A 26,822-nucleotide genomic window follows, 5' to 3' on the forward strand; every position below is an offset into this window, starting at 1 on the left:
GTGTGTCAAATGTTAAATTATTGCTTGCAACAACCATCTATAGTATATTACACACTTTCTTCAACAATTCTTCAAAATATACATTTGTACATTACAAGCCTGCCAACATAAGGATCATTCAGTCATTTGTTCATAAAGTTCTGCAGACACACTAACAAAAGAGCACCTTCAGGGATACGGAACGAGTCAAGGTAAACATTAACAAAAAGACAGGCAAATCATTGAAACTTAATCTGTACACAGTATTAACAATAATTTATTCTATACTGCTTAATACTGTTTGTGATTATGCCTACTAAATGTAATCTAGTAAATTAGAAGGAAATTTGCTACTTCAAAAAAGCTGCCTTTTCCTCTGTTGTATTAAATAGCTGCTTTTTGTTGTCCACGTATCTTAATATTTACTTTTGATAACAGTGGTCTTTTTCAAAATAAAACAGTTATATACAACTGTAATAACACAGGTCTGTTTACAATACCATAATATTTGTCTTGTAGCTTTCACAAAAAAAAAAAAAAAAAAAAAAAAAAAAACACTGCTACTGACATGAATTTCCAATCCTTGAAGCCAGATAATCAGATAAACTGTAAAATGAGGGAATAATTAAGCAAAATTAATTTCTTTTTGGACTGGTTGGATTTCCAGTTTCTTGCATCATCAACAGAAGCTTGCTGAATACCTTTACACTAGAGGACAACTCCATTATGTACCCTGGACAGGAATGGCAAAGTATCTCACATTGTTATGAAATCCTACAATTTCAGAGAATTTGCAGGTCTGATACATACAGGGTGTTACAAAAAGGTACGGCCAAACTTTCAGGAAACATTCCACACACACAAATAAAGAAAAGATGTTATGTGGACATGTGTCCGGAAACGCTTAATTTCCATGTTAGAGCTCATTTTAGTTTCGTCAGTATGTACTGTACTTCCTCGATTCACCGCCAGTTGGCCCAATTGAAGGAAGGTAATGTTGACTTCAGTGCTTGTGTTGACATGCGACTCATTGCTCTACAGTACTAGCATCAAGCACATCAGTACGTAGCATCAACAGGTTAGTGTTCATCATGAACGTGGTTTTGCAGTCAGTGCAATGTTTACAAATGCAGAGTTGGCAGATGCCCATTTGATGTATGGATTAGCACGTGGCAATAGCCGTGGCGCAGTACGTTTGTATCGAGACAGATTTCCAGAACGAAGGTGTCCCGACAGGAAGACGTTCGAAGCAATTGATCGGCGTCTTAGGGAGCACGGAACATTCCAGCCTATGACTCGCGACTGGGGAAGACCTAGAACGACGAGGACACCTGCAATGGACGAGGCAATTCTTCGTGCAGTTGACGATAACCCTAATGACAGCGTCAGAGAAGTTGCTGCTGTACAAGGTAACGTTGACCACATCCCTGTATGGAGAGTGCTACGGGAGAACCAGTTGTTTCCGTACCATGTACAGCGTGTGCAGGCACTATCAGCAGCTGATTGGCATCCACGGGTACACTTCAGCGAATGGTTCATCCAACAATGTGTCAATCCTCATTTCAGTGCAAATGTTCTCTTTACGGATGAGGCTTCATTCCAACGTGATCGAATTGTAAATTTTCACAATCAACATGTGTGGGCTGACGAGAATCCGCATGCAATTGTGCAATTACGTCATCAACACAGATTTTCTGTGAACATTTGGGCAGGCATTGTTGGTGATGTCTTGATTGGGTCCCATGTTCTTCCACCTATGCTCAATGGAGCACGTTATCATGATTTCATACGGGATACTCCACCTGTGCTGCTAGAACATGTGCCTTTACAAGTACGACACAACATGTGGTTCATGCACGATGGAGCTCCTGCACAATTCAGTCGAAGTGTTTGTACGCTTCTCAACAACAGATTCGGTGACCGATCGATTGGCAGAGGCGGACCAATTACATGGCCTCCACGCTCTCCTGACCTCAACCCTCTTGACTTTCATTTATGAGGGCATTTGAAAGCTCTTGTCTACACAACCCCGGTACCAAATGTAGAGACTCTTCGTGCTCGTATTGTGGACGGCTGTGATACAATACGCCATTCTCCAGGGCTGCATCAGCACATCAGGGATTCCATGCGATGGAGGGTGGATGCACGTATCCTCGCTAACGGAGGACACTTTGAACATTTCCTGTAACAAAGTGTTTGAAGTCATGCTGGTACGTTCTGTTGCTGTGTGTTTCCATTCCACGATTAATGTGATTTGAAGAGAAGTAATAAAATGAGCTCTAACGTGGAAAGTAAGTGTTTCCGGACACATGTCCACATAACATATTTTCTTTCCTTGTGTGTGAGGACTGTTTCCTGAAAGTTTTGCCGTACCTTTTTGTAACATCCTGTATATGATTTTATGTACATACACTGAAGCAGCAAGTGAAAATTTGTACCAAGGCCAGAATCACACCTGGGTCTCCTTCTTACTACAGAGATGCACTAGTCACTAAACCACCTTGGTACAGCAGTTCACACAACTGAACGTATTACCCTGGTATACCTTCGTCCTTGACCGAATTCTCAATGTCACACCAGCCCACTTTCAATTCTCCCTTACACACAATGGAATATGAAAATATTGTGGAATGTATAGCTGCTACTCACCATATAGCGAAGCTGCTGAGTCACAGATAAGAATAATAAAAAGACTGTCAGAAAGCAAGTTTTCAGCCAACTCTGCCTTCATTGGAAATAGACAAAACACACACACACACACACACACACACACACACACACACACACACACACACACACAGAAAGAGAGTTTCTGACAGTCTTTCATTGTGCCTATCTGAGTCGCATATTTAGCTTTCATATTTGTTTTGTAGTTTGATTCTTAATTTCTTTCCGAGTGTTTGTGCGCTTCCATATTTAATTACATAAAATCCATAGGTATTCTCGTATTTGAGAGGAGTTATATTGCTTATTGATAGCTGTAAAGTATAAATTCGTGGAGTCGTTGGTCAATTGTTTGTTTTGGACAGCCAGTGCTTTATGTTTATTTTGTAGGGCCAGTCAGCAGCAGACAGAGGCCAGTGCAGTCTTATCTGTGCTTGCAGAGTGACGTGTGCGAGCAGCCGTAGCAGAAACTAGTCGTATATTCAGTTTTTCGTATTAGTTCCGCAGGTTTAATTCAAATTACTTTGTGTGTGTGTGTGCTTGTGTGGTAAAATTTTTCGGATCTTTGCATATTTTCGAATTAGAAAGGGGTAGTATCAAATTTTAATAACGGTAGAGTGTAACATCGTGTAGGCGGTTGTCATTTGTACTAAGACAGGGGTAGGATCGCACTGTAATATCTGTATAGTGGCATAGTCGTGGTCATTTGATTGCTTGGTTCATAAGTAATTTTTCATATATCGCAGCTCAATCTGGCGCTGGTGACGCAACTGTGCAGTCACATATTGCTGTTTTATTTGTTGCAACTCTATACGCCCAGATATTAGCAGTAGGATGGATAGGGTGTGTGCATGCTGTGTGCGGGCGCAGGAGGAACTGGCCGCAGTCTTCGAGCAGCTGAGCGTGCTGTTGGCCACGGTCACCCGCCTTCAGCCTGCTGCCTCAAGGTGCAGCGACGGCGGAGGGTCTGGCACGTCGCTTGAAACACCCCAGGTGTCGCTTGCTGCGTCCGCTGACTCAGCCGCCGAGGCACCTTCTAGTGTACCCGGTGCGTTGGGGCCGCCCTCACCTTAGGGTGAGTGGCGGACTGCAACGCGTTCACATCACTCAAGGCAGAGGGTCAATGTGGAGGCTGGCTAGCTGGCCTCGCCTGTTCATCCTGTCAGTGCGCAGGTAGCCGCTCCTTCAGCAGGGCCTGAGCAGGCACACGGGGGCAAAGGCTTGCTGGTTATTGGGAGCTCCAATGTTAGGCGGGTGATGGAGCCCCTTAGGGAAATAGTATACAGGGCTGGAAAGAATTCCAATGTGGGCTTGGTTTGTCTTCCGGGGGCCTCATCCAAGATGTGGAGGCGGCCTTGCCTGTGGCTATCGAGCGTACAGGGTGCAGTCATCTGCAAGTAGTTGCTCACGTCGACACCAATGATGCCTGTCGCTTGGGTTCTGAGGCAATCCTCAGTTCGTTCGGGCAGCTGGCGGATTTGGTGAAGACCGCTGGCCTCGCACGCGGGGTGCAAGCAGAGCTCTCTACTTGCAGCATCGTTCCAAGAGTGGATCGGGGTCCTTTGGTTTGGAGCCGAGTGGGGGGTCTCAACCAGAGGCTTCGTCGACTCGGTGACGGTCTTGGTTGCAGATTTCTAGACTTGCGTTATTGGGTAGGGAATTGTAGGATGCCCCTAGATAGGTCAGAGGTGCACTACACAAAGGAAGCGGCTACTCGGGTAGCAGAGTACTTGTGGCGTGCACATGGGTTTTTTTTAGGCTAGGCAGTAGTACAAGGTGTCCTGATGAACACTCACCAGTCGACGTGCATGCAGCGAAATCAGGATGAGCTCAGTGTAAAGACACTTCAGCTAGCAAGATATTAGCAGTAAATTTTCAGAGTGTTCGGAATAAAGTTCCTGAATTAACTGCCCTCCACGAAGCGTGTGGCGCGCAAATTAATTCTCGGGACTGAGACCTGGCTGAACCCTGAGATAGGAAGTTCAGAAATATTTAGTGAGGGTTGGAACGTATATCAGAAAGACAGATTAGACACCATAGGAGGTGGTGTCTTCATTGCAGTTGACAAAAATATTGTGTCTACTGAGATCGAAGTAGAGTGTGATTGTGAAGTTATCTGGACACGTTTAACAGGGCTAGGAGAAATAAAGTTAATTGTTGGGTGTTATTACCGGCCACCAGGTTCCACCGTGACAGTTCTAGAATCATTCAAAGGGAGTCTACACTCGGTATCGGACAAGTACCCGGATCATGCTATATTAGTCGGAGGCGACTTCAACCTACCTAGTATAGACTGGGATATCTATGGATTCATTACCGGTGGTACAGACAAGCCGTCGGGTGAATTATTTTTGAACACATTATCCGAAAACTGTCTTGAGCAGCTAAATCGACAGCCAACGCGTAATGGAAATATTCTAGATCTGGTAGCCACGAACAGACCAGACCTCATCGACGGTGTCAGTGTTGAGACAGGGATTAGTGATCATGATGTTGTCATTACGAGTATGGTTACGAAAGTTAAAAAGTCGGTCAAGAAGGCGAGGAAAGTATTCTTACTAGAAAGAGCAGATAAGCAGTTCTTAACATCCCACTTAGTACATGAATCGACTTCATTTACTTCCGGTACGATGGACGTGGAAGAATTATGGGCAAATTTTAAACACATTGTAAATCATGCACTGGAGAAGTATGTACCGAAAAAGTGGGTTATGGACGGAAAAGATCCACCGTGGTTTAACAGCGGAATTCGGAGAATGCTCAGGAAGCAAAGACAGTTGCACTCGCGGTACAAGAAAGATCATGAGAATGAGGACAGACAAAAGTTAGTAGATATTCGTGCTGCTGTAAAAAGAGTGATGCGCGGAGCATACAACCACTACCACTGTCATACCTTAGCGAAAGATCTTGCTGAAAACTCAAGGAAATTCTGGTCTTACGTAAAATCGGTAAGTGGGTTGAAGGCTTCCATCCAGTCACTCACTGATCAGTCTGGCCTGGCAACGGAAGACAGCAAAACAAAAGCTGAAATTTTAAATTTAGCATTTGAGAAATCTTTCACGTGGGAGGATCGTAAAGACATACCGCCATTTGAGTCTCGTACAGATTCCCGTGTGGAGGACATAGTGATCAAGACATCCCTGGGGTTGTGAAGCAGCTGAATGGGTTGAAAATAAATAAATCACCAGGTCCTGATGGGATTCCAGTTCGGTTTTACAGAGAGTACTCTACTGCATTGGCTCCTTACTTAGCTTGCATTTATCGCAAATCTCTTGTCCAACGTAAAGTACCGAGTGAATGGAGAAAAGCGCAGGTGACGCCTGTATATAAGAAGCGTAGAAGAACGGATCCTCAAAATTACAGACCAATATCCTTAACATCGGTTTGTTGCAGGATTCTCGAACATATTCTCAGTTCGAATATAATGAATTTCCTTGAGACAGAGAAGTTGCTGTCCATGCATCAGCACGGCTTTAGAAAGCATCGCTCCTGCGAAACACAACTCGCCCTTTTTTCACATGATATCTTGCAAACCATGGATGAAGGACATCAATGGATGCCATATTCCTTGACTTCTGGAAAGCGTTTTATCGGTGCCCCACTGCAGACTCCTAACTAAGGTACGAGCATATGTGTTTGGTTCCCAAGTATGTGAGTGGCTCACAGACTTCTTAAGTAATAGAACCCAGTACGTTGTCCTCGATGGTGAGTGTTCATCGGAGGTGAGGGTATCATCTGGAGTGCCCCAGGGAAGTGTGGTAGATCCGCTGTTGTTTTCTATCTACATAAATTATCTTTTGGATAGGGTGGATAGCAATGTGCGGCTGTTTGCCGATGATGCTGTGGTGTACAGGAAGGTGTAGTCGTTGAGTGACTGTAGAAGGATACAAGATGACTTGGACGGGATTTGTGATTGGTGTAAAGAATGGCAGCTAATTCTAAATATAGATAAATGTAAATTAATGCAGATGAATAGGAAAAAGAATCCCGTAATGTATGGATACTCCATTAGTAGTGTAGCGCTTGACACAGTCACGTTGATTAAATATTTGGGCGTAACATTGCAGAGCGATATGAAGTGGGAGAAGCATGTAATGGCAGTTGTGGGGAAGGCGGCTAGTCGTCTTCAGTTCATTGGTAGAATTTTGGGAAGATGTGGTTCATCTGTAAAGAAGACCACTTATGAAACACTAATACGACCTATTCTTGAGTACTGCTCGAGCGTTTGGGATCCCTATCAGGTCGGATTGAGGGAGGACATAGAAGAAATTCAGAGGCGGGCTGCTAGATTTGTTACTGGTAGGTTTGATCATCACGCAAGTGTTACAGAAATGCTTCAGGAACTCTGGTGGGAGTCTCTGGAGGAAAGGAGGCATTCTTTTTGTGAATCACTACTGAGGAAATTTAGAGAACCAGCATTTGAGGCTGACCGCAGTACAATTTTACTGCCGCCAACTTATATTTCGCGGGAAGACCACAAAGATAAGAGAGATTAGGGCTCGTACAGAGGCATGTAGGCAGTCATTTTTCCCTCGTTCTGTTTGGGAGTGGAATAGGGATAGAAGATGCTAGTTGTGGTATGAGGTACCCTCCGCCACTCACCGTATGGTGGATTGCGGAGTATGTATGTAGATGTAATGTAGATGAGACTCAGCATCTCCATTAGTGAGTAGCAACTATCCTTTTTATAATATTGTCATGCTTATACAAATGAAATGATAATTTCAGAGATTTTACTGGTGTCTCACAGGAGGGGGAATTTAAAGTAGACAGGGGCAGCAGTGAGAATATGGACCAAAGAGAGAAGCATGTTAGGGTAATCCTTGCAGTTGTGTGAACTACTCTGCCAATGTGATTTAGTGGCTAGCACACCTATCTAGTAACCAGGAGACCCGGGTTCAATTTCTGGCCCTGATACAAATGTTTGCTCGTAGCCTCAGTTTATATTAATAAAATCTTGTACAGTGTTTGCGCAAATCAAAGTTCAGCTGAAACAGATATTTATCATCAGCAGAAAAAACAAAAATTAAATGTACTGGAAAGTGAGTAAGAATTAAATGAGACTGTAGATCATAAGGTGCTGGACTGAGCTTTAACTGGTTTATCTATGTATTGACTCAGTTTTAACTTGTTATAAAATTGGACCCCAAAGGAATTTTGTGCACAATGTTTCATTTGGTGTATGATCATTAATGCCTTTATTTAGTGCTAGCAGGGTTTGAAATTACGTATTATGAGCCTCTGTGTTTGTCATGTATCGGCAATAGGCCCACTGGGCTATCATCTGAGCTGTATCTGCTATGGCAGTGTTTGGGTGCTTGATTATTGTGCTTGTGTAGTCAGCAAACATTACAGGTTTTTATCCATACTCTGTTGTTCGTCTGTTTGAGAAAGTTGTACATAACAGCCTTTTTTCTTCATGAAAGATTAACAAGAGCAACATAAAACATGTCACATATCCCCCATATAACCTGTTAAGTACAGTGTCAAGCAATAAGAAATTACTGATTTTTTCTACGTCAACTATGTTCTGAATTTTATTTGGCAAAACTTACTTTTGAAAGTGTGGCCATTGCTATGAGGATGACCCCCTGCAGTGGATGTGATGACAGCTGCTGATGGTGGAGGAGCAGAGGTTCTATGCATACCACTTCCCCCCTGCTGCCCGAAAAAAGGCATTTTGAATCACATCCTCGCATACCCATTGTCCTCCGGAAATTTAGTTCGAACACAGATCCTCCACTGTCACTGCAAAGTGCAAGAGTTGGTGAATCTGTAAACTGATAATGTACAGATGTTACCGCAAGTTCTAATGCAAGACAAACAAAGATTAGAAAAACAATACTTCACAAATTGTGTTCTATCTGGCTTTAAAAGCCACGATATTCTACCCCAAGTTTCACTTAGCTGAACTGTGACGTAAGTGGAGGACGACAGATGGTGTGGTGGGAACCAATTCCGTGACAAGTTATGCCAGTTCAGCAGGAGTATAATCTGATTGGCTGCCACGACAGGAGCCAGTGGAGCAAATCCCTAATTTTAATTTACTAATATTTTATAAAACATACCTCAGATTTAATTGTCTATCATGCTAAATATTCTCTCAGTAGCAAGCTATCATCAAATCACACCAGATGTCATTATAACAACAAATTTCATTAACACCAGAATAACGATAGTCAGATGAAGTCCTTTGTGCATCTTTGGCTCCTGCCTAAACATGTATGCTGAGTGAAGTGATTTGTGCTGACCACCACAGCTTGGTGCAGGAGCCCTAGACTGACAGTCGAGTCGAGTATGAGGGGCGATACAGTATAGTTCACATTATGAGCCGCACGATTAGGAACTGAGCTGCACATCTTATAGAAAGATTTATATATGAAGAAGAACGTCTGCATATAAGTCATACAAATCTCTTGTTTTATTCTGGTCTTGATGAAATTTTGCACACTTTACCTTCAAGATACGAGCAAGATGACAGTCTACATAGCATACTGTATATGTATGGAATACATAAAGGGGAAAGGTTGTTACCAAAAATCTCTAGAGGTTATTGGCTAATTTACTTCAAATTTCTACGTTAAGAAGAAACAATGAAAATTAACGAAAAATTGAATGCCTAACAAATGAAATACAATGTAGTAAACTGACTGCAATTTCTATCGCCAGAATAAATTACAGTGGCAATACATGTCTTTGAGATAGAGCCATGAGATGTCACTAGATTGTGGGATGAGTGAAAGCTCGAGAACCTGACAGAAACGTTTATTGCAAACTTTTATTTATTGATTAAATGCCATTGCTACATATGACATACACTCTAGAAGATATTTTAGTCTGCGTTTCACTTATTTTTATTATTAACACTCGAGTGGGTTCATTTGGATATAAAGTGCACCCCAACTACAAATAACATTATCTTATACCTTTTCATTGTGGTTTTACAGTTGTGAGCGGATATCTATTCCTTCGTTATTTCTTCATTTCTTCAGCTAACAGTGTGAAAAGTTGTGCTGTCATATGACAAAGTCAGCAGCAGTGTTTATTTTATAACACTGAGCTAGGTGCGAAAAAATTAACAATTCATGCAACAAAATGACCACAATCCCACTATGAGACACTTGACTACAAGATAATTAACAATGGAATAGGCAGATGGCTGGTATCTGAAGCAACTGCACTGTTTAATAATTTGGATGGTTCATTACTGAGCTGTAACACTTATGTGTCGACAGAGTGAAATAATGAAAGTATATTTTATTACCACTCAAACAATGATTCAGTTTGTATAATTTAAATTTATTTTATCATTGTTTCATTACATTGAGATTGAATGGTGATACTGCTCATACATGATTACGTTGGCAACATAAATACAACTATTCACGACACATGCATGAAGTACGCCACATGCCGCTCGCATGATAAAAAAAATAGGGCACCTGCTTGAAGGTTAAGATCGACAGTGTTGTACAAATGCTAATGCAGGTTGTGGACATAGTACCCACAAAAGTCATTATATAGTGGAGCAATCAAAAGATTGAACAGAACTTGAGATTTCCTGAGCTGCGACGTAAACTGTTCAAACAGTTCGAGTCGTGCTCAAATACAGCCCTACTTGAAAGAGTGAAAACTGAGCTGAAACAATAGAAGACAAATTCTCCATGGTGCAACTAATCATCTTTTCATACGGAAAAAATACAAAGTTTGTGAAAATTTGCTTGAAGAAATGAATTAAAAATGCTGACAGAATATCATTTAATTCCTACTGAAGTTTAACAGACATATTAAAGTTCCATTTATTGAAGTTCTGTTTATCGAATACTGATTATAAAGCACAACTCAACTTTCTCATGGAGCAAATGTTTTAAAGTCGTTTTCATTGCTATGAAAATCAACAAGGCACACAGCCAATCTCTTTGTGTGGCATCCTGGGCAACACCAGCTACTGGAGCTCGTCTAAAGTAATCACAACTCTGCGTGCAAGACAGAGAAGATTAGAGCAGAAAATGTGTAAATTATTTTTGTGAACACAATTCCTACAATGTTAAAATACTTCCACTGGAGGATACTTTCACCAGCTCCCAGTGACAGAGGCCAACAAAGAGGGGAAAGTTGGATCTCAAACACCAACTGTCAGAGATGCAGGCAAGGGCACATTCTGCACCAATGGAGGGGGTAGGCTTGCAGATGCCCTCAACTTGCTTTAAGAATGGACATCCTGTGAATGCCCTGGTGAAAAATGAGAAATGTGCTGATAATTTGTGGACCTCTGCAGCCAATGTGATTGCACATAAACATGATAGCATCAACAACGCACATGTGGAGGCATGTGAAACTCTGGGCTGGCTGCAGCTGTTTGGCCTGCCTTAAAAAGTGAGAAACATGCTCATAATTCATGGACTCCTGCAGGCACTGAGATGGAGCGTAGACACAAGGTGCCAAGAATGCACACAGCGAGGCATATGTACCTATGGAACTGCGGAAGAAGTAACAGCCTGTGTACGAAAATGTTTACCAGACAGTGAGAAAGTTGTTTATAATTCACAAATGCCAGCACAAATGAAAGATCATCCAGGCCTCACACAGAGACAGCTGTTATAAAGAAGTGTTGTGCGGCTACTTTCACAGCAACTAAGGAATGTGGAGAAACATGATAACAGCCTTGACAGTGAACACTTGAGAAAAATGCCAGTTCCCAAGTCACACATCAGTCCCTGCAAGGTGATAAATTTCAGCCTGCATTGGGAGGTGTGGTCATGCTGTGGCAATTACTCATTGGGTGTCACTGCAAATTTAGACTGCCTATAACAATGTTGAGAGGACGAAACATTCGAGGAGTCTGTGACCTAAGTAGAGTGATGAGAAATGAAGGACAGTTGGTGAGATAGCGTGAAAGTAAGAGGACATCGAGGTTCTTTCAACCATTATCTACTTAGTCTGCTGACTGATTCTGATCCTTACTCCCACCCTAATGTTCATCACTTTTTCACTTATTCTTTTACTGTTCCATGTTAAGTGGATGATCACTTATGGTCCAGCACTAGGGAATGAAGCACTCACTGGAATATTACAATTTTTTTGCCTAATCTCCATCTCCTAACACCAATATGACACTGTTTTGGTTATGATAAGCCACAACAATCAGTTCACAGAGACTATTCTGGGGCCTCACAGCAAAGGCATGGAAGACTGGTGAGAGTTGCCGACTCACTGCTGCACAGCTCTGAGGTGACGCACCATACTGACCCAGCATCTGCCACTCATCATGACACATGACTACCAAGAATTCCAAGAAGATTGATTCTCCCCTCCTTCCACTTAAATAACTGAGTCATGTCCATGCCCAGTCCAATCAGCACTGAGATTCATAATTTTGTGTAAAAGGTACTGTAGTAAAAACAAACATTTCATGTTTTAATCCTCTAATTAATCTGCTAAATTTGCTTATCACACCCTTACTCTCATACTCTTTTGCTGTTTGCTTTCAGTCCCTGATTGGAGAAGTCAATTATTAGCTCCCAGGGTGGCATGATCTCATTAGTAATCTGCATGTCATTACATGCCAGGAGATGATTTTCAGTTTACTATGAGGCATTTAATGTAGAAGACTACTTATTGTTTCAAACATGGGCTGTAATACCCGTAACTTTGCAGGCATAAAGTGTTCTGATAGAAGTTCAGGTTTGCTGCTACATGATTCATGTGCTAATTAAAGAAAAATCTCTGGCATCCCAAATTTAAATCTGACTGATTATTTTGTAGCACTGAGAGCCTTAGGCATATGTTCCTTACCATCTCACCTCAAGAACAACAAACCAACATCCTGAGTGTCACATCTGCACAAGGATTAGGACATCTTTGAAAACACCATTACAGAATCTCAGTGTTGGTGCAGCAGGGAACACTTCGGCCCCTCACATGTCCTGAATTTCCAGTATAAATGTGAACAGTTACATGTTATATATGGTAACACACAGGAGGGAATAAATGAATGAATGTGGAGTGCACGGGTTTCACTGGACAGTGACTGCATTCATTACATCCAAGCACTACCCTCCAGTCACTCTGACCTACGTATTTCCTTTCATTCTTTTTTGTATCGCCATAAAATATACAACCAATTTATGAAAAAAATAAAAAAGATCAGTTCATACCAGGCACATTGTAATATTCTACACTGAAATGAAGCAGTACTCATAAGAAGTTATGTGGGAGTGGGTGAGGGTGGGGGTGGACTGCAACATTCATTCTCTAATGTTTACTCCTTTATGTTTGTGTTACACGAGCGACTTTCTAGTCATCATCAACCATTGTAAAGGGGCACTTCACACGTCGGCATGTACATCACTTAACAACCATTTAAGGAGTGGGTTGGTGATGCCAATTATCAATTCACTGTGGTAAGTACTAAAATCCTTAGTATGCTGAAGACTGTGCACACAAATAAACTGTAGAGTGCTGCTGCTGCTGATGATGGGAAACAATGGCATCATCTGCTGACAGTGGAAGGTAAGGCAGTTTTTGTGACACTCACTCAAGTTGTAATACTGGATTTTAGCAGTTTATATCTTCCTAATCTTTATTTTATTGTTTGATTTTTAGTGATGCATATTAAATGTTGCACGATGACTTGATATTTTTTTAAGAAATGTTCTCTCACAAGAAAGAAAAAATATCTGAAAGCAAAATGTAATTTTGATTTTACAGTACCTGTAAGAACAAACCCACACTTTGCATAAACAAGAGTGTATATAGATAAAAATGTTTTAATGAGAATTATTTCAACAATGAAAGAGTCAGCTCTATTTAAGGAGAAAAACTTTTTGGGTGTTATATGGCAATTAGAAACATAATGAGACACAAACCAAATAGACACTATCTACACCTTCTAAATATTGTTTGTCAGTTTTGTATATATGTAAGATTAGATTAGATTCAGTTTTCGTTCCACAGACCCAAAAAATCAGATGATTCTTGTGGGTGTGGAACATGACAGAAAGAATAACATAAAACATTTGAATATAATACTTACTACCCTGATCATTTGTAAGGAGATTGTCAAACTAGGTGAATACAATACAGTAAACTGGAACAGCTAAAATTTACTGAATATGCTGCCAGAATGAAACACTGTTATATTAATAGATTTATCATACACAAAATACCGAATCTTGACTGTTGTGACAAAGTGCTGTCAAAACTGAAATGTAACAGACATTTTTACTTATGCTGGCCCAACAGTCTCTGTTAAGATATTCATCTATAGAGTAGAAGGAGTTGCCTATCAAAAAGTCTCCCAAACTCTGTTTAAACTGTGCTTTATCTTAAAAAAGTTTTTAATGGTTGCTGGCAACTTATTGAAAATGTGTGTTCCTGAATATTGGACCCCTTTTTGGACCAAGGTAAGTAATTTTAGGTCTTTATGTAGATTGTTCTTATTCCTAGTATTGATAGTATCTATTGAGCTATTGGTTGGAAATAGATATATATTACTTGCAACAAATTTCATTAAGGAATAAATGTACTGAGAAACAGTGGTTAGAATGCAAAGTTCCTTAAACAGGTTTCTACATGGTGTTCTTGAATTTATACCACAAATTATTCTTGTAACACGCTAAAAAGTTTTGCTTGGTTTGATGAGTTGACTCAGAACATGATCCCGTATGACATGATAGAATGAAAATAAGCGAAGTATGCAAGGTTTTTTATATTTATATCTTCTACATCTGACATCATTCTCACTGCAAATACAGACTTGTTTAGATGCTTAAGCAATTCTGTGGTATTCTCTTCCCAACTGAATTTATTATCGAATTGTAATCCCAAGAAATTTAACACTGTCAACTTCTTCGATCTGCATGTCTTCATATGTTACACACATGTTGGAAGGAAATCTCTTATAGGTTCTGAACTGCATATAGTGGGTCTTTTCAAAGTTTAATGACAGTGAACTAGCTTTAAACCATTTATTAATGTCAGTGAAAATTTGATTAGCAGCTATTTCTAAATCTGTACTTGACTTGCTAGTTATTGCAATGTTTGTATCACCTGCAAACAAAACAAACTTAGCATCTGGCAATGTAACAGACAAGAAGTCATTAATGTACACAAGAAACAGCAATGGACCCAAGATGGAATCTTGAGGAACACCACATGTAATTAATTCCCAATCAGATGAAGACTGACTGCTTACTGCACAGCTATTTCGCAACGACACCCTTTGTTTCCTTTTAATTAGATAAGACTCAAACAATTTCACATTCTAATTTACTTAAGAGAATGATATTGTTCACACAGTCAAAGGCTTTTGACTGGTAACAGAAAATTCCAGTAGCCCCTAACTCATTATGTAATTATGTAATGAATTAAGTACATTCTCAATGTAAATGTAAATAGCTTTCTCTATATCAGAACCATTAAGAAATCCAAACTGTGTCTTGGACAATATATTATTTGCAGTCAGATGCTTAAGGACACACTTGAACACAATCTTTTCAAATATTTTTGAGAAAGCCAACAAAAGTGAAATTGGGCAATAGTTTGATGGTATCTCTTTATCCCCCTTCTTGTAAAGAGGCTTAACTTCAGCATATTTTAGCCACTCTGGAAATGTTCCACTGATGAGAGATTGATTACACAAATAACTTAAGATAGAACTCAACTCACATGACTACTCTTTGATTAACTTCATTGATATGTTATCATACCCACTAGAATACTTAGATTTTAAGGATTATGATGGATGCTACTTCTTTGGGAGACATGAGTGTCATTTGCATTTTACTGAAGTTATTTTTAAAAGACTGGTCTCAGATACTACATTGCACTGTTCACCAAACCTGATAACCCCAAGCTGTCAGTAGCAGAAATTTGATTACAAAGATATCATCAATAGCAGTCTCAGAGCATTTACGTACCCTATTTGTGAAGTTCACAGTAGGAACTAAATTGAATGATAGTGTTACTGACTGCAGGAATTGTTCACTGACAGGGCTTTTCAATAAATCCAAATTAAAATCACCAACAACCACTATTTTTACTGTGAGATGGGACAACAGAGCTTACAGATTTTTTTAAGAAGAAGTTAAAATTTCCTGAAGGTGATCTGTATATACCTACTATTATTAAGAACTTATCATAAAATACTACTTCTATTGCACATGATTCTAAGTGCTCCTCTGAGCAAAACTTATTAATATCAATTTTCTTGAAATCAAAACAGTTTCTGACAAATGTGGCAACTCCTCTTTCTCCATTTTTCTCTACAGAAGTTAGAAGCTAACTTGAATCCTGCAACATTTAACATTAATTTTTTGATAAAGTAAATGCTGATGTTATGCATTGTCTCTGTCAAGAAAATAAACTAAGACTTTTTCTTTGCCATTAATAAACCCTATAATCATTGCTAGTTCCTTGTTTCTGACACTATAGTCAGAATATTTGTGATAAGCACAGTCTCTCTATAATATCAGTCTCACTGTTCAAGTGATAAACTGCACAGCAGACAGCACTCAAAATTTAGGCACTGACATGTAAATAAAAACAACCACCCATGACAAGAGTGTCCCAGAATAATAATTGCTTCTCATTATCCATATGCAAGCCACTTATCCATTCAGTACTAACATAAACCCAGTTACTCCATGGATGGAAATTGACTGTGTTATGAAACAAATCACACTGGTGAGAAGGCAAAACTCATCATTTGTGTCTTGCAACTATTGTTTATTATTACAATGGAGGATGTAAATAAGGAGTACACAAGTTGTGTATGAAGTATCTGTATGCGAAATTTTTTCAGGCTATCTATTCTTTCACCTTTTCTTTAGTTCTTCCAGATATCAGAGGGAATTATCTCCAGTCCACATATAAAATCCCTTTGTGGAGGAGACAGGTGTGGGATAAAGAAGCAACCAAGTAAGTGGTAGCTGTGTATTGTTCTTCATTCAGAGGAGTTACTGATTTAAAACAAAACTGCAGACATAAAAATCTACTTAATTGTTTTGGGTAAACAAACAGCTTTTTCCTCAGAAAAATCAAACTCAGCACTATGAAACAAAAGACAATTTCAGCAATAGCAACACTAATGCCAGTCCTACATCATTGCATTGTTTGCACACAAGGATTTGTGAAATCTGAAGTGCAGAATACTTCTGGCTTCTGACCTAAAGAGTTTAAGAGCCAAGGGAAAGTAAACAAACAGCAACTGGAAGGAACAGGAGACTTCAATTTTGAACAAGAGCACACTGCTGGAATATGATTACATGGTGCAAGTACGTTGAAGGCAGGCTGCAAATTACCTATTCTGACACTAATGGAGTCCTTCACACTAAGGTGACATAATCCATGATGGAATAATTACAATATTATGAAAAGGAAAAATTGCTAATCATCACACAGAGGAGATGCTGAGTTGCAGGCAGGCACAACAGATGGACTGCTAAACATGGAAGCTTTCAGCCAAAAGACTTTCTTCTAACAGACACATTCACAACTCTCACACATGTGACTGTTGTGTTTGCCCCCTGAGGCCAGACTGTGAGCACATGATGGGAAAAGAAATCTGGGTGGTGGGGGCAAAGAGGAGGCTAGGGTGTGGATGGGGAGGAACAGTAGCGTAGGGGTGTGTGATGGTAAAGTGCAACTCCCACAAGGAACACTTCACCCAAATCACCCACATTGATTCTACCAGCGTGTGTAGTTGCTTGCAGTGGGCCTCAGTGGCTGGAGACAGTGGTCAAGCGTGATTGCATGAGTGTGTGTGTGTGTGTGTGTGTGTGTGTGTGTGTGTGTGTGTGTGTGTGTGTGTTTTGTCTTCTTCAGAAGAAGGCCTTTTGGTCAAAAGCTTACATGTTTAGCAGTCTGCTTGTTGTGCTTGCCTGCAACTCAACATCTCCTCTACATGGCGAGTAGCCTCTATCCTTTCATAATACTGTCATTATTCTATTATGGATTCTCCATTCTTTGATTATGTCTAACAGCTTTTCTTCCATCCCACAACCCAATGCTACTTTCCTTTGTTACTACTCTTTAACACATTACTTTACTTGGTGTTTATCCTTTCTCTCTCTTGTTTCCTGTGATTTACCAGTTGTCTTTCTAATTGAAATACACAAACAGTCTTTACGAGCCTCACTGCATCAACCATCTTGTCTGCATACAGCACACAGCTACATGACAATGCTGATTGTTGGTGCAGCATCTCATGAGCCACATTACTCCCACTGATATAATTAATCCTCAGCCTTCAAACTGGTCATTCTTCCTGCCTCACTCTCACATATTTTTGTACATTATTTTCCATACCTTCCTATGCCATAAAACCTTTTTGTACCTCTTACTTCCAACTCCCCCTCCCCTCCCCTTCTGCTCGCTTCTTCTCCTCTCTTATTCTAGTATGCGTATACGAACTTCACTGAATCCAATCATACCTGTTGTCCTCCATTTTCATATATATCTGTCCACCTGTCTGCATTCCAGATGATGGTCCTTTTATATATTTTTCTTTCTGATCTCATCGTGTTTTCTCATAATTTTCAGCTTGTTTTTGCCTTTCACTACTGGCCCTAATCCCTATGACATCACCTTGTTTACACATACTTCACTTGTTCATCCACTCCTACTCAACCCCTGCTCCCAATCCCTTGACTCATAGCTCATATCTCACTTGTTCATCCACTCCTACTCAACCCCTGCTCCCAACCCCTTGACTCATAGCTCATATCTCTGTAACAGACCTAGATGCAAGGCCTGTCGCATATGTCATCCTACTATCACCTACTCCAGTCCACTCACAAGCACCACCTATCCCATCAAAAACATGGTTATCTGTGACTGTGACCAAGAGACAGCTGGTCCACCCAGTTGCCCAGCATGTTGCCCAACACAACGTTCTTCACTTCAGTGATTGCTTCACAGCCTGCACTATCTGGATCCTTCCTACCAATACCAGCTTTTCTTAACTGCATAGGTGGGAACTCTCCCTGCAATATATCCAACGTTCCCATAACCCCCCTAGTCTCAACCTTCATTAGTCCCTGTCCTTCACCCACCTATCCCCTCCCTGCTCCTACTCCAGCACTACGCAGTCTTCTATTCCTCTAGTCCACCAACTTCCCAATAGTCTCCTTTTTTGCCCTCCTCTCCTTATCTCCAGTCATAATTGTTCCCCACTGCCGCCGCTCCCGCCCCACACCCATCTAAACTAAACTCCCAGCCCCCCCCCCCCCCCCTCCGCCCCCATCTCCCACAAGTAGCCCTTTACCTCACCACCCAGATTGCATCTCGTATCATGCGCAGTTGCTTATAGTGAGGCCTCAGTGGCCAGAGAAGGTGGTTGTTTTCACTTGTGGGGTGTGTGTGTGTGTGTGTGTGTGTGTGTGTGTGTGTGTGTGTAATCTTGCAACCGCTAATAACCACAAAAACGGCTTATACAGCATAAATGGTATCTTGACAGTGGATAACTGGCCTATAACAGCTGGAGGAGAGTTGAATAATAGAGCTTGATCAGTCAATTTTACCTCTGATGTAAGTAACTTGTGAGGATCCTGTACACACTGCATATTCAGATATACGTGCAAACAGATAATTTATTCCAGTTATCTTGTGATATGCAACTCCAAGAGTCACTGCACATTGTATTATGAAGCCTTTAATTACAACTTGTCAGCATTCCTGGTTCCGATATGAAACAGTATTGTGATATTTCCAGTGAATAGTGTCGCCCATTTTTGCTTTGCAGTTTCCACAGACATGATAGGGTTGATAGAAGATATAGAGAAGATCCAACGGAGAGCAGCGCGCTTCGTTACAGGATCATTTAGTAATCGCGAAAGCGTTACGGAGATGATAGATAAACTCCAGTGGAAGACTCTGCAGGAGAGACGCTCAGTAGCTCGGTACGGGCTTTTGTCAAAGTTTCGAGAACATACCTTCACCGAAGAGTCAAGCAGTATATTGCTCCCTCCTACGTATATCTCGCGAAGAGACCATGAGGATAAAATCAGAGAGATTAGAGCCCACACAGAGGCATACCGACAATCCTTCTTTCCACGAACAATACGAGACTGGAATAGAAGGGAGAACCGATAGAGGTACTCAAGGTACCCTCCACCACACACCGTCAGGTGGCTTGCGGAGTATGGATGTAGATGTAGAATCTGGTTGCTTAGAAGGCTGTTGTATGCATCTAACCACTCATAAAATCTCAAACAGGTATAACATGTCCCATTTTAATGCCTACCTTGCTTGTGATGTATTCATAATAACAGAAAATGTTATATAAGGGAAAAAGAGAAAATTTTACTTGTTAACTGACGGAAAAAGGGAAAGAAAGATAAATTTACTCCCATTATTTATGTTGTGTCTAGACAAGACAGCCTAGACACAATGAAAGGAAGCCGAAAGGCACGCGCTAAGTTAAAGCAGGATGGCGTGAGGTCTGAAACAGGATACGTAATGAATGCTATAAAGAAAAGTACGTAGCTTCTGGAATACTTAACTTTAATCCATCCTTTTGGTACATCTGGAGATTGTGGCGATACAAGTGAGACTCTTTAGATACATGCAATGTTACTAATGGCGCCTTGCTAGGTCGTAGCCATTGACTTAGCTGAAGGCTATTCTAACTATCTGCTCGGCAAAGGAGCGAGGCTTCGTCAGTATAGTCGCTAGCTACGTCGTCCGTACAACTGGGGCGAGTGCTAGTCCGTATCTCGAGACCTGCCTTGTGGTGGCGCTCGGTCTGCGATCACACAGTGGCGACACGCGGGTCCGACGTATACTAATGGACCGCGGCCGATTTAAAACTACCACCCAGCAAGTGTGGTGTCTGGCGGTGACACCACAATTTATTTAGTTTTCATCACATTTGCATATAATCTTTAATGGTGACTAGTTTCAAATGCTTGAGTTCAGTACCACTGCATATAGCAGAAGGTACAATACAGTCAGAGCAGCTTTGATGATACTCATTCAAACTACTTACGAATTTGTTCAGGTAAATCAGCAGTGATAGCATACAAATTATTGGCATTCATATACCCCATAACAATAAACATTTATTAACAGATACATGTTGATATTAAGAAGCAACACCTTCAGACTTACAAACTGCAATAAATTACATTAAGAATGATGTGTGTGTATTTGCAAAGATGTTCTCACTGTCTACTCTTATAAAACTTTGACAAAAACTAAACAACTGCTGACTGAAACAAAAATGCCTATGGCGGCCAGCCAATGCATTCACTGATAGCTATGAAATACAGTAGTTAACTTCTATTTGCTACATCAGTCACTTAGAGAGAAGCGGAGCATCATACAAAAATCTTGCCGGAAATTGACCTCTGTGGCTGGAGCATGCTCTTCTGTTATGTTGTGTATCTGTTTTGGATAGTAGTGTTCAGTGTTCCTCTGTCAAGTTGTGTTTCAGTTTTGTATAGTATTACTTGTATTTGAGATGGGGGCCAGTTTTGAGGCACAATAGTAGGCTGCATTCTGGAAATAGGTGCATCAGTTTTACCCTGTCTATTGAGACAGTAATAGTCTTATCGTTTAGTACCATATGCAGTGTTCATTCCCCTCTTTCAATCACCTTATGTGGGCCTGTGCACATATCTTTTTAGAGGGTTTGACAACATCCGTACATAACATAACATACATGCATGTTTGCACACTGTGATACACAAAGGTACATGCCATTCCATGTCTGGAGGCTTGATGTGGGGCAACAAATGCATGCAGAGTGGCTCCTCAGAAAACAAACGAATTCCGATGGGTCATGGTCTGGTAGCTATGCAAATCTCACACCAATGAATTTGCTGGCCAGTCAAAGTGTTTTGCCATATAACAAGCTTCACTGATTATGAGCTTAAGTCCATTTTGTAATTAGTGCAAAGGATAAGACCACTGTTAATCAGTCATCCAAGCAGATGGCATGACACATCAATGCAGCATTTAAAGAACATTGCCATTGTTCAACCACACCATTGTTCACAGGGTGGTAGCTGGTTGTTCGTTGATGGAGAGCACTGCAGGATTTGCTGAGCTGATTAATTAACTCTGACTCGAATTGTCTGCCACAATTCATATTACTACAAAGCAGACAATAAAGGCAAGACACCCAATTTGAAATGAAGGCAAAGGCTAGTGTCTGCATCGGTATGTTAACTGGTATAGCTTCCAGCCAATGGATAAAGTGATCAGTGGCACTCAACAGATAATGATGACCGCATTAGGAGGAGGAAGTAGATGCACGTCATCAATGTGCACTTGCATAAAGTGCATTGTAGTGTCTGGAAATTCTACAATAGGCACAGGTGCATGACAGGCTGTTTTACTGTAGTGACACTGAAGGCACAAACGAGCCCATTCATGATGATTCTTTTGCAAACCAGGCTAGGCAAAGCATTTTGACACCAGGCAAGTTGATGCTCCAATGGCGGGGTGGCATAGGCTGTGAATGCTGTCGAAATCATGTCTGTGGAAACTGCAAAGCAAAAATGGGCGACAATATTCACTGGAAATATCACAATATTGTTTCATATCGGAACCAGGAATGCTGACAAGTTGTAATTAAAGGCTTCATAATACAATGTGCAGTGACTCTTGGAGTTGCATATCAGATTCTTAAGTCTTTGTGGGCTGAATGATATTAATAACATTTTTCACTCTGTCAACCTGTAACAGGCTTATTGGTGACCAATTCATTTATACCACAAATGTAGTGGATATTAGTGCTGAACTGAGCAATAAATTCCAGATGGATGTAAGGCCGCAGTGAATATTTCTTGTTTTGTCTGAAGGCATACATAAGCAGCTTGTTAGTAAATATCTTAAATTCTATTGTCTCCAACTGTGTCCAAGAGTACTTGATTGCTCCGTACACAGACATAAGTTCATGATTATAAGCACTCATTTTCATTGAGAAGCAGAGAGCTTATGTGAAAACAAGGGAAGTGGTTGCCAAATGCCATCAATTTGCTGCTGCAATGCTGCACCAACAACTGTCTGACTGGCATCAACTACTAATAAGAGTGGTACATCCAACGCAGGGTGTGACAGGAATGCAATATTTGCTAGGCTTTGCTTTGCTGCATTAAAAGCAGAGCTCATCTCTTCTGTCCAGTGGGAGGGACATCTTGAGCCCAGTAACTGCTGAAGTTAGCATTCACAAAAAATGACATAGCTCCTTTATAGTTTCCGACTGTGGAATCTTCATGATGGCTTCCACTTTCTCAGGTAGTGGCAATGACCCTACAGGCGAAATTAGATGGCCAAAAAAAGGTTATCTGAGGTTTGCTGAAAACGACATTGTGTTCTCCTAAGTGTTTGAAAAGCTCCACCATGTGTTGCTGATGCTGCTCTGCTGTGGCCAAAAAGATGAGAATGTCATCCAAGTATAAAAATCAGAATGACAGTCTCTGCAGCACAGAGTCAATGAACCTCTGCAATGACTGAGTGGCTTTGCACAAACCAATGTCATATAAAGACTTTTGAATCAACCAAATGGAGTTATTACAGCAGTCTTCGGAATGTCTTCGTTCACCACAGGAATTTCCATACAAGCCTTTTCATAGTCCAGTACGCTAAACACCGTTGTATCACTGAGAGCATAATTGTAGTTCCTTAATAGGGACACTGCATATATCTGGGATTGTCCTAACATTCAGTGCATAGTAATCGCCACACGGGTGCCACGTGGCACCCTTTTTGTGTACAAGATCCAGCGGTGAAGACCAAGGACTAGAAGAGGGGTGAATAACACCTTCCCTGAGCACTGACTTATCTCTGTCTATGCAATCATGAGCTAAATGTCTAAGATGGCATGAAATTGGTGGACTATTGCCACTTCAGGTAGTTGTGTTACTGATGGATACTGGTCAAGCAACTCTGTTTTCCTGCTTTCTGCCATCAGAACTAGCTTAGCCCTGTGAATCACTGCATTGCACTAGAATCCAGCAATAGAAGGTCCTGTCACACTGTCTGCAAGCCACGCATTTGCTGCATCAGACAACTGATGATAATAAGCCAGGCAGTCAGTTCCGATTATAGGCTCTGTGACACTCACAACAATAAAACTCCAGATGAGAACATGATGCAGCCCCAAGTCAAACAAAACATGTCCCTTACCTACTGGTGTGCTGTTAGTGACAGAAAGGAATTCTACAGTTGGTGACCAGCGACTACACAGAAAAGTCTGTGGGAAAATGCACAAATCTGAGCCCATATCCAAAAGACATTTCTGTCCAGTCTTCCGGTCTCTAGCGTAGGGGCACAGAGAGTGTGCATCAATTGGATGCAACTATGTTCGACTGCTGATGCTGTTTGGGTAGGTGCAAGCCGAGATGAATTTGTGCAATTGATCCCCAAAGTCCTGATGATACCATATTGTAGTTGGCTGCTCTGTGACACTCAGAACTGAGGAGTTCATTCTGGAACAACTGCCTGATCTGTTGTGGTAACGACATCTAACCTTGCTTTAACTGTGTCGAGCCAGTAGTTCACACATTTGACTAGACACAATGTCTACTTTGACAGACTATTTTAATCTGCTAACATCACTGCTGATGGCGCACTGTTGCACCCTGCAGTACTGATTGATGGCAGCACACTGCATCCTGAATCCAGTCAGCCAAATTTGCGACAGCTGTCAGATGCTTCTACAGCTTTAATCTGAGATGGGAGACAGCTACACCAGAGTGTACAAAGTAACGTGTTGGATACAGTTCCTACACCGACTTTAATACACAGGTGCCTTACGACTGCTTCCTGTCTCCAATATCTTCTTGCCTTAACACTTGAGGCACATGATCCTCTCATGATGCACACATTTGGCGAATCAATGACGTCTTCAGTTATCGAATGAATCTTCTACAGGAGGTGCTGTGATTACTTCAATTTCAGCCATATACTGATGGTCAAGCTGACTGACCACTAGAGTAAACTTCATAGAATCCATGGTTATTACTGCACAAAGAAAACTATCTCCCACCTGCACAAACCAGAGCCCTGGATTGGGAGGCCAGATTGGCAATAATCACACAGCAAGTCTTCACACTGTCCGACATTCAGTACCTACAGTCTTGGAGTTTAGAAATTGAAAATTCTGTTGACAGTCACAATAGTTTGTATTATTCTTCTAGTATCTGTAGACTGATCATGTCAGGGTTGCCAATTTTGGAGCAGCTGTGGCAAGAAGCATCTGAAATACTTATGCTTGTGTTCAAGTAAATCAGCCGTGACAGCATACAAATTAATGGTGCTTGTAGAACTCATAACAACAAATGTTTATTAAATGATACATAAAGCAACATTAGATACTAGAAGAAACATCTTCAGACTTCTCTAGGCACAATGTGTGTATTTGCAAAAAAAAGTTCTCTGTGTCTACTCTCATGGAGCATCGGTAAACAAAACAAAACCATCACTGGTTCCAAAACATGAAAGCCTCTGTTGGCTAGCCCATGAACTCACTGACAGCTACGAAATACATTAGGTGACTTATTCATTACAATATTAATAAAGGTATAAAACACAAAATGTTAAAACACATAAATAGTTTTCCAGTGTAGGAAAGTGTCCCTATCTAATTTAATTAAATAATCACTTAAAATTAGTTAAAGTTGAGCACGAGAGAACAGGCATTTAGGTACTGGCACAATGAATAATGTTTACAAGTAGTTCAACACAAACAACCATTTTACTGAATCAATTAAACTACTACAAGGAGCAATGAAATAAACTCAAGAATTAATAGTTCTGTGTGATTTCTGAAACCAAGATGCACACTACTGATATAACATGCTAATATGATGAACACTAAATAAAACATTGGTGTCATGAGGCATGGCAAGAATAGTGCCCTTGGTAGTGATTTGCCCATAAAATAAACTCTCTAGACACAGTCCAAAATGAGCTCGGTGACACACACTAAAGTCATTAACTCATCACTCGCTGTTCACCAGCACTAACACAAATTTGCAGACATGAGACATGAAATAACATTTTTTGTGGGGGAAATGGTCAGGGCAAATCTCAATGGAATGAGACCCAGTCTTCACACGAGAGTACTGGCTGTGAAAGACAGAAGCACAAATCTTGGCTAGAACCCATGTGGGCACATACACTTGCTGGTGGGAGAGAGCAACTTGAGGTGCATTGCACTACTTTACTGCATTGCAGGTGTACAGATTGTGTGGCATGAGCGAGTCTGAATACTTCTGCAACAAGCATTTAAGAATCCATTCGGTACTGTGTACACCACCACTTGAAATACAAAGTCTGCAGCCATGTGGCATGTCCTTCACAGCGTGTCCGCAGGACTGAACTCCAGTTTCGTTGCTCAAAGAGAACTGAGAGTATGGATAGCTAGCTATGTTCAAAGCTATTGCCTTGATTCCACTAGCTAATGACCTTGATAGATGGGTGTCTGATTGCATGGCAGAACAGAGAGCTTTGGATGGAAGTAGTCAGAGATGACAAATAAATAACCTCCGTGCATTAGCAGATGGTTATATGTCAACTAGATGTGTACAGAATGGGGCCAGACAGCTAAAACCAATATGCGGTGAAGGGCCAGCATTCTGTAAGCACAGATTAAAGTAGTTTAATACATTGGTTATGACATACCTGCATCTCTGATATTTGGCTGTAACATATTTCAATTGAACATTCAAAAGACTTGTCCGTACAACAGGTCAACTTAACAAATGTGGCTAGGAGAATTTGACAGGTGTCCTCAACTGTTTACTATGCATTTATACATCCTGTCATCATACCTCACCAGTCTAAATTTACGGCAAATAGTACCTCACAATTTCATATTGAGATTCCCAAATAATTTAACCACTTGCTTTCAGAACTTTGACTAGGTCTATTCAAGAGACAGATACAGAGAAAACACACACACACACACACACACACACACACACACACACACACACAGAGAGAGAGAGAGAGAGAGAGAGAGAGAGAGAGAGAGAGAGAGAGAGAGAGAGAGAGAGAGGGGAGGGGGGAGGGGGGGGAGGGAGGGAGGGGGGAGGGGGGGAGGGAGGGAGGGAGGGGGGAGGGGGGGAGGGGGGGAGGGAGGGAGGGGGGAGGGGGGGAGGGAGGGAGGGAGAGGGAGAGAGAGTTGCTCCTCTTCTGTCTCACTCTCACAATATCTGTGCACAACT

The 26,822-nt window shown here is 41.1% G+C and overlaps 1 protein-coding gene across 1 annotated transcript in view; it reads right to left on the reverse strand.

Annotated features, from left to right (window-relative positions):
- Nucleotides 1–26,822, reverse strand: part of LOC126473829 (vacuolar protein sorting-associated protein 8 homolog) — a 201,659-nt gene that overhangs the window by 160,794 nt on the left and 14,043 nt on the right. The window contains exon 5 of the mRNA XM_050101150.1: nt 8,199–8,423. Within this exon, the coding sequence (XP_049957107.1) occupies nt 8,199–8,423 (225 nt within the window). The remainder of the gene's footprint in view (nt 1–8,198; nt 8,424–26,822) is intronic.

This window comes from Schistocerca serialis, chromosome 4, assembly GCF_023864345.2.
Source record: "Schistocerca serialis cubense isolate TAMUIC-IGC-003099 chromosome 4, iqSchSeri2.2, whole genome shotgun sequence".
Lineage (NCBI taxonomy): Eukaryota > Metazoa > Arthropoda > Insecta > Orthoptera > Acrididae > Schistocerca > Schistocerca serialis.